This window comes from Apium graveolens, chromosome 2 (assembly GCF_009905375.1).
Source record: "Apium graveolens cultivar Ventura chromosome 2, ASM990537v1, whole genome shotgun sequence".
Classification (NCBI taxonomy): Eukaryota; Viridiplantae; Streptophyta; class Magnoliopsida; order Apiales; family Apiaceae; genus Apium; species Apium graveolens.
The window spans coordinates 283,700,432-283,710,229 of record NC_133648.1 but is presented as its reverse complement, the minus strand read 5'-3'; the positions used below and the strand labels follow the sequence as shown (position 1 = coordinate 283,710,229).

General features: G+C 34.3%; 1 protein-coding gene across 1 annotated transcript; it reads right to left on the bottom strand.

Moving 5' to 3' along the window:
• Window positions 1-2,494: 2,494 nt before the first annotated feature.
• On the bottom strand, window positions 2,495-3,049 carry LOC141701574 (uncharacterized). The gene has a single exon (XM_074505205.1). The coding sequence runs from the start codon at window positions 3,047-3,049 to the stop codon at window positions 2,495-2,497; it is 555 nt and encodes a 184-aa protein (XP_074361306.1).
• Between the last annotated feature and the right edge of the window lie 6,749 nt (window positions 3,050-9,798).

Below are 9,798 nucleotides of genomic sequence, written 5' to 3'. Positions count from 1 at the left end.
TTCAAATCCATAAACTTGCAAACAGAGAACTAACGTATTCCCTAAATGAAAATTAAACAGTCTAAAAATCTCCAAAAATAATATTAAATCTCCAAATTGTCAAACCAATAATATAAATACCGAAATTTCTAAATAATTAAGTCTAGATAATGATAAAGTCCGAAATCCTAATCAATAAATGATGTAGCTCTCCATCACACAGTCCCAGATCCCCCTAAGCACCTTCCAGAAAAAGAATACAGCATGACCCAAACGCCCAGTATAGATTTGTAATACAATTTGTAAAACAGAAAATCATAAATGTATATTTCACAGTTTATAATAAAATAATAATTTTAAAAACAAGTAAGGATGAAACAACGAGGGGTTATGATACTTCTTATTGAGATCAAAATAGATACAAATATACATATCATAGGGTACCTAATGCGTGCAACAGAATGGATAACGTGTACGACATATACAATGTCACCATATATCAAATCACAAATCAAACTCTGGGTGCACTCACGTATCCTGAACAAATATCAAATGTGCAAAGCTCCTCCCAAGAGCTAACAGAAGGATACGCCGTGACCAATCACAATATCATGGAAGTGTCATGTCACTGGTGCCGCAATGACATGGCTGTAGTATCCCGACAGCTGGTTAACTCGGTATACCCTATATCACTAAGGGTTCAAATAAAATATAAAATCACCTGTTACAAGTAATTTATATTTCCAAAATAGAGAGTGTCATAAATAATTTATGAAAACTGCATAAACAGGTATCTAAAATTTTCCAAGTCAATTTTTAAAACAATTTTCGGAAGTAAAAATGATCAAACAATATGAACGGAGTGAATAAAATATGGAATTTAACAAATCAGAGATATTTAATTTCTAGGAGTAGCGCTAAATAAAAAGGGGACAGAATCCGTACCTTGAATATTGCAAATAAAACACTAAAGGAATCTGCGAACGATTCACTAAATTCCCGGCCCGCGATCTAATTTATAAAATATAATTTATTTTTTTAGCAATTTATATATTCATTTATTTCCCGCATGAGATACATGTACTACTTAACTATAAATATTTAATACTTTATAGCCATAACATTAGATTAACTTAGCTAAACTAGTTATACACCACATTCTTTTAGTTATATTTTTAAATATTAAAACTAGTAGTAAAAAATATGTGTGCACCTTGTCGACACCATTCAATGACTACGATTACATGAGTAATGGCCTCTGTACTTATACCAACACTAAAATTGGGTCGCCCTTCTTAACTTAATTGTATTTAATAATGTATTAACGAATTTATACTATAATTTACATTGCCAAAACCTATTTAAATGAGACATAACTAATATATTACTACATAGCATGCAACACAAATATATCACATGCATTACAGACGGAGGTACCTACACATGTTAATAATATTTTACAAATTGAAGTGTACCGATCCAGCCTCGTACATGCGACCTATTAATTAATATAATTAAATAGTACACAAAAAATTTAAATTGGAGGGATTCAATGTAAACAAATACAATGGACAACTTAACTTATTTTCGGGTACAAAAGGCATAGTCGCATATAGAAATTATACTAACGAACTAACATGGTGTCCATACTAACTCAAAGAAAATATTTATTAACACATATAATCTAAACATCAATAATAATAATAATATTAAGTTTAAGTACAATTGCTATTGTGTGGTGTCAATATCATAACTACAACTTAATATTTAAATTATTAAATTATTAAACAATCACCCATATTAATGACTCTAAATACATCCATGTACACTTCACCATAGACTAGAACATATAGTTGTACCAGAATATTTACACGAGATCCAATCATAAATAATTCAATTAAATTCACATTTAACTCTCACATAGTACTTGGTCTATTTTAGCTATTAAACAAAATAAAATAAGACTCAGAAACGAAGATCTACCAACATGATGTAGTAGTGTGCACAAAAAAATATAGTTAATCATAGGAAGATTATTATAATAGTAATAAGTGAAGAGACTTATCGTACTTGATTACTACTATACCGAATCACTTTCTCAGACTTTTCTGCCGTCCTTTTTCTCGATCTCTGCTTCGGTCTATGCAACTTTCATAAATAGGGTTTTGATTTTATTTAACTCGATACTTAAACAATGACCATGCATGCTAAAATATATAGGGCCCAGCACTAAATATCCTATGTCTTTTATAATTAAAAATTTAATAAATAATTAAACAAGTTCATTTTCTTTTCTAATTAGCAAAATCAAAATAACTTATTCTAATTGTAACCCCAATCTTGTTATTATTATTATTTTTTATTATTATTGGTATTATATTTAAATTATATAAAATTCACATATATTACATATTTACCCCCTTAAAAAGATTATGTCCCCGGAATCAAACAAAACTAAATACGTACCTGAATCGAATAAATGCGAATATTTCTCATGAATAAACTATTCTAATTCTCAAGTAGCCTCTCTCTCCGAATGATTTTTCCACAAGACTTTCACAAACAGAATGGTATTATTCCTCAAAACTCTCTCCTCTCGAGCTAAGATAGCCTCTGCTTCCTCCTCAAACGAAAGACCATCTGTAATCTTATGCAATGGATAATGAACTACGTGTAGTGGATAATTTTCATAGCCCCTCAAAACTGACACATGAAACACATTATGCAGATGAGATAGTTGTGGTAGAAACGCAACTTTATAAGACACTTCCCCCACTTTCTCCATAACATCAAAAGGTCCAACATACCTCGGACTAAACTTCCCCTTCATACCAAAACACTTCACAAACTTACAAGGCGACACCTTCAAGAACATATGATCACCAGGCTCAAATCCACCAAACTTTCGATGTTGATCCGCATAACTCTTTTGACGCGATCGAGCTTCCTTCAAACTCTCTTTAACTTTCTCTACCTTCTCATTAGTGATTCTAAGTAGCCCTAGTCCTTCAATGACTCTCGCTCTCTCCAACCTCATCCCAACAAGATGGTGCTCTACACCTCCTACCATATAAAACTTCAAATGGTGGCATACCGATACTCGCGTGTCAACTATTATCGTACGCAAACTCGACAAGATACAAATATTTATCCCAATCACATGTCCACTCCAAAGTACAAGACCTCAACATATCCTCCAATGTCTAAATCGTCCTCTCCGATTTTCCATTGGTCTGTGGATGATAAGTTGTACTAAAATTAAGTCTCGTACCCCAAGCTTGCTGGAAACCCTTCCAAAAACGCGATATAAATCTTGTATCCATGTCAAAAACTATCGACACAGGCACATCATGAAGTCTAACAATATCACGCTAAAAAATCTCTGCCAACTCATGAACATGAGTAGTTTCTCTAATAGGCAAAAAGTGAGTGGACTTAGTAAGTGTATCAATCACCACTCATATGACATCATTCTTCCTGAAGGTTCTCGTAAAATGAGTCACGAAATCCATAGTAATGTTTTGCCACGTCCAAACTGGAATATCTAACTGCTGCAACAATCCACTAGGCCTCTGATGGTCTATCTTGACTTGTTGACATGTAAGACATTTCCCCATAAATTATGTTATATCTCCCTTCATTCCACTCCACTAAGATTGCTTCTTCAAATCTCCATACATCTTAGTGGAACCTGGATGAATGAAAAATGAAGAACTATGAGCCTCCTTCAAAATTTCCTCACAAATCGTCGGGTTTGCGGGCACGCACAATTTACTACCCAACCATATCATACTGTCATCATCAACATGAAAATGTATTTTCTTGCCACCTGCCATATTAAATCTAATAGCGTCCAAACCTGTGTCATTCTTCTGAGCTTCCTTAACCCTTCAAACAAGATTTGGTTCCATATTTAAACTTGCAATATTACCACCCGGTCCTCTAACATATAACTCAAGACCTAAGCGTTCTAAATTTGAAATAAGGTGCGGATGAGTAATGAGAGACGCAATACTCCCCAAGTTCTTCCTACTAAGAGCGTCTACCACTAAATTTGTTTTCCCTGGATGGTATTGAACATTAGCATCATAATCCATAAGAAGTTCAAGCCACCTCCGTTACCTCATGTTAAGCTCCTTTTGAGTAAAGATGTATTTGAGACTCTTGTGATCAGTAAAGATGTCACAAGTCTCTCCATAAAGATAGTGTCTCCAAATCTTTAAGGAAAAAACCACTGGTGCTAACTCCAAATCATGGGTAGGATAGTTCACCTCATATAATTTAAGTTTCCTAGAAGCGTAAGAAATCACTTTCTCGTGATGTATAAGAACACACCCCAATCATCTCGTAAAAGCATCATTATAAACCTGAAAACCTTCATTCCCTGATGGCAACATAAGTATTGGAGCAGACACCAACCTCTTCTTTAACTCTTGAAAACTTTTTTCAAGGAAATCATTCCACTCAAATTTAACACCTTTCCTTATTAGTTGAGTCAATGGAAAAGCTATGGATGAGAAATCTTCCACAAAGAGCTGGTAATAGCTTGCTAAACCCAAGAAACTCCTAACCTATGTCACGTTGCTAGGTCTGGGCCAATTAGTAATAGCCTCTACTTTCACATGATCTAACTCAATGCCCCTACCAGACACAATGTGCCCCAAGAATGCCACTTCCTCTAACCAGAATTCACACTTTGAAAATTTTTCAAACAATTTCTTCTCCCTCAAGATATCAAGAACAATATGTAAATGCTCCTTATGATCCTCTCTGCTTCTAGATTATATCAAAATATCATCAATGAAAACCATTACAAATTTATCCAAATAATCATGAAAGACCCGATTCATCAAATCCATAAATATCGCGGGTGCATTCGTCAACCCAAAGGACATCACAAGAAACTCATAATGACCATAACGAGTTCGGAATATCCACTTCTCTTACTCGTAGCTGATGGTAACCAGATCTCAAATCTATCTTTGAGAAGTACTTCTCCCCTTAAAACTGGTCAAATAAGTCTTCAATGCGTGGCAAAGGATACCTGTTTCTGATTGTCACCTACTACAACTCCTTGTAATCAACGCACAATCTCACGGAACTATATTTCTTCTTCACACTTAACACAGGAGCACCCCATGGAGACATAATTGGCCTGATAAATCCCCTATCAAACAACTCATACAACCGCTCCTTCAATTCTTGTAACTCAAGTGGTGCCAATCGATAAGGCGCCTTAGAATTAGGCTCGACACCTGGAACAAGTTCAATAGTAAACTCCACCTCTCTATGTGGTGATAAACCTGGTAGCTCATCGGGGAACACATCATCATAATCCCTCACAACTGGATAATCCTCGATGCGAGGTTCATTCTTAGATGTATCTTTCATGAAAGCAAGTTAGCCATCACAACCATTAGATAAAAGTTTACTCTCCTTTAGAGCAGAAATTAATTTAACCTCCCCTTTTGGTTGAGACCCTTGGTATACAAATTCTAGTTTATCTGCATCCCCAAATATCACCCTTTTTCCTTGACAATCAATTATGGCACGATGTTCACAAGTCAATTTCTCATTAGAGATCTCAGAGATATCAACAAGTCAAAATGTATATAGAGATCTCTGAGATATCAACAAGTCAATTCTACATGTAGAGATCTCAGACATATCGACAAGTCATTTAACATGCAAAGATCAAGAGACCTCGACAAGTTAAATATACCTATAGAGAACTCAGAGATCTCGATAAGTAATTATAATTATCGAGATGTCACTTTTCTGTAGAATAAACTGGAGATCTCGATATGCCTCTCAAATACAGAATGCAAACAAATTCAAGATTCAAGATTTTCAGTCAACAAATGATCTATCAACTAGATTGAAAAGTCTACAAAGTAGCTGGAGAGAATACAAGATCAAGGACCAAGATTAACTAGACAAAGGATGGTCACAAACCTGAAGATTCTGCACAGATTTTCTAAGGTAGAATTGGAAATAGAAAAAGGTTGCTTTAGAAAAGAGTTTAGTACATTTTAGTGCAAGTTTTGTAAACCCGTGATGCTAGTGTATAAAGCATGCACTGGTCCTTAATTTAGTAGTAACAAACAGATTCACATTTTCTTATATTCTCTCAAGGAAGAAGCTGGGTTCTTATATTTTTAAGAACACAAAATTTGTAGCAAGATAAACTTATTTAATACAAATTAAGTGAGTTTTAAAATATTATGCTTGTGTTTTTATTTCTATTGAACACAATATCTTTACAAATCATAAACTGCTTTGTTCATCTAATATCCAAACTTTAATAAGGCTAAAAATCAAAGAAACACATTCACCTCCCCCCTCCCGTGTTGTACTCAATATCTAACAAGTGGTATTAGAGCAAAATCTGGAAGTAAACAGATCAAGATCTTGGAAGTATGAGTACACAAAAGATAAGTAGTATCAAGATACCAGCCTTTAATAAAATCAACTACAAACTTTGGAAAAAGAAGATGATGTTGTTCATAAGGATGACCAACCCATTATATATCCAAATTCTCAAAAATGGCCATTTTACTCCCATGGAAAGGGTTGATGAATCTACTGATGGAGATATGGTCATTCCAGCTCACTATGCCCCTAAAGACCCCTCAAAATACACTAAAACTGAAAAAGAAAGTCTCCCTGGATAGTGGCTTGCAACTAATTCTGATAGAGTCACTTGACAACGTTATGTACAACAATATTATCAACTATAACACAGCCAAACAGATTTTGGAGAAGATTGAAATTTTGTGTGAGGGTATAGAGGAAGTAAGATCAAATCAAAGGAGGATATCGGTGTCTCAGTATGAGGGTTTCATGGCCAATCCTAAAGAAGGAATTACCGAAGTTTTTGAAAGGTTTAACAAATTGATAATGACTTGCAGCTTTATATTAAGTATTATGAAGCTGAGGAGGTTAACCTAAAGTTCTTGCTAGCTCTTTCTAACCACCTTGAACAAAAAATATCAGCTATTAGAGAAGGGAGAGACTTGTGCAGAATAACACTGGAAGTTTAATATGGGATCTTGAAAACTTATGAGCTTGAAATGTTGCAAAGAAAGTCATTAAAGGAAAACCAAGGACATACGGTTGATGGTTCCAGTGCCTTAGTTGTGAATGACAGTGAAGCAAGTGAAGATTAACAAGATGCTCAAGTTCCAGTTATTTAAGTTGTGGGGCCAAAGAACAAAGGACCTTAGGAGCAAGTTGTTTTGGAGCTGGAGGAAGAAGAATTATACACCCTTGATGAGCTAGATGAAATGGATCAATCTATGGCTTACTTGGCTAGGAAATTCTCTAACATTAGAGTTAAAATGCCTAATTTTTTCAAGAACAAGGGACAGTCTTCCAATAGTAACAATTGGAAACCAAAGACTTAGTACAACTCAGCTAGCAAAGGTGGCTACAAAATTGGACCTGTTGACAGATCAAAGATAAGGTGTTTCAAATGTGATGAGTTGGGTCACTTTGCTACTGAGTGCAGGAAGCCTAAGAAGGTGAATAAGGACAAAGCCTATTTAGAATTGGAGGCAAAGTATGAAGGTCTCTTGAAGAAATAGAAAGGAAAGGCTTACAGTGCTGAAGGCAAAAGTTGGGATGATACTGATGATGAAGATGAGAATGAAGAGTTTGGAAACTATGCACTAATGGCTCTTGAGCAAGGAGAATCATCCTCATCAAAATCTGAGGTACCAACTCTAACCATCATTGATTGAAATACAATCCAATATAAAGAAACTATTGAAAAGATGTGTGTACAGATGTTTCATATCCACACAATCATGGCGGCAGCTACTAAGGAAGTGAGTAGGCTGTCAAAGTTAATTGAGAACCTTGAAATTGAGAAGCAAGATTTTAAACTACAGCTTGTTGAGCTTGAAACTATCAAGCAAGAAAATGAATATTTAAAGAACAAGATGAAGTGTGCAAGTGAAATAGAAGCTGTGTTGAGGGAAAAGTTGGAAAAGAATGAGGTGAAACTGAAGTCTTTCAGGAATTGCATCTCAGTTGGTCGGAAAGTACCATGAGAAGAACAAACCATGTGCTAACATAGTTATTGGTTTGGACTATGATGCTTTAAACAACAAAAAGAAAAGTGAAGGTGATAAAGGTAAAGCAATTGCAAATCAAGATGTCTCAGTTATGCTGAGAAAAGTTGATGCACCTTTGTTCAAAGCATGTGAAGTCAATTTCAGTGAAGTTGAGTTGGTTATTAAGCAAGAGCTTGCAGATGAGGACTATAACGTCCCCAAATCCGGGGTCAGAGGATTTGGTCGTCACGATGAAGCCTTTATCTAAAATGACATGTTTAAATAATAAAAAATTCCAGCAATTGAAATATAACACATGTGACCCCAAAATATACCAAGATCATTTTAGGTCACAGTTCTAGAAACAAGATATCCAAATTCCTCAAATAATTTTTTCACTTCCTTTTAAAACTCTTTTCGACAATTTTCAAACCTTAAAACTTAACCCGCTAGTATAACTTCGAAAAGAAGTATACTAGGCCCATGTACACGATAATATAACTAATATATATAGATATACAACTTTATACAATTGAACTTACTAAAGTTCTGCAACCCTGGACCAATTATCTTCGTAATTGCTTCCTTCTTAGCCTTTCTCAAATTACGCAGCTAAACAGCGCAAGTTAATCCTCACTGGAAGGTTAAATTTAAAAATAGTCAAGTATGAGCGAAAGAAATGCTCAACAAGTATATTGAAAGCATAATTACAAAGCCTCGAAATATTTTCAGGTTTCGTAAATAAAACCAACAACTTCACTTTAATAATCTTAAAATGATTTTGATAATTTTCAACATTTTTTATTAAAACTTTTTTTTACAATTGAGCAACAGAGGCTTTATCAATAATTTCAATCAAATCAATTGACGAAAAGGAATTATCTTTTCAAATCACTTTGCACTGTATACTAACAGACATATCAGAACAAATTCAATATGAAACAACAATTAAAACTGAATCATAAACTTTACTCAAAACTGCACTCTTGATATTAATACTCATATTGATGTCATATCAAATTAGATATCAGTACTAACTTTGATGCTCCCACTATCCCATACTGAAGTCAACATCAATCATATATATCAATACCACTTTTGATATTTAACAACAAACTAAATATCCACATCAATCAGAAACTGAATCAAAATTGCATTTCACATTTTATCCAAAACATAAACACTGGATAAACCATTATGTATCTCAACTGAACAATGCAGTGTGCCATCAAAATGAACTAACTGCTCGAAATCAATATATAATAGCCACACATGCAATATGGATTGGATACACTCAATTAAACACTATTTCCCCCTGATCAGGTTCAAAAGCAATAGGACCCGATTATAGCTCATCGGTACATTTCTAAACCCATAGATATAACAGGGATTTCCAAACGTAAGTACCAAAATAGGCAAGTATGTTAGCCTATGGGATGATGAAATGCTTACCATATCCTCCTCAAATATTGGACTCCTATCTCAGAGCCTCTTACACTAAACTTTCCAATCCCATAAAGCAACCCGAATAAAATAAGGGTATACTTAATTTTATACAGGTCATATCCCCATTATTTACTATAATAACATCAGATATGACGTGTTTATTATAATCAACTTCCAGTATTTGGATACATAAAATAGTAAACTATTCTAAACTTAGAATAGTAGAAGAGTACTTGCATAATAAGCATTTAATTCAGCGGTATGTAAAACAGTTATCTATTCTGAAGTGGGAATAGAGAAGAATACTTGCATAATC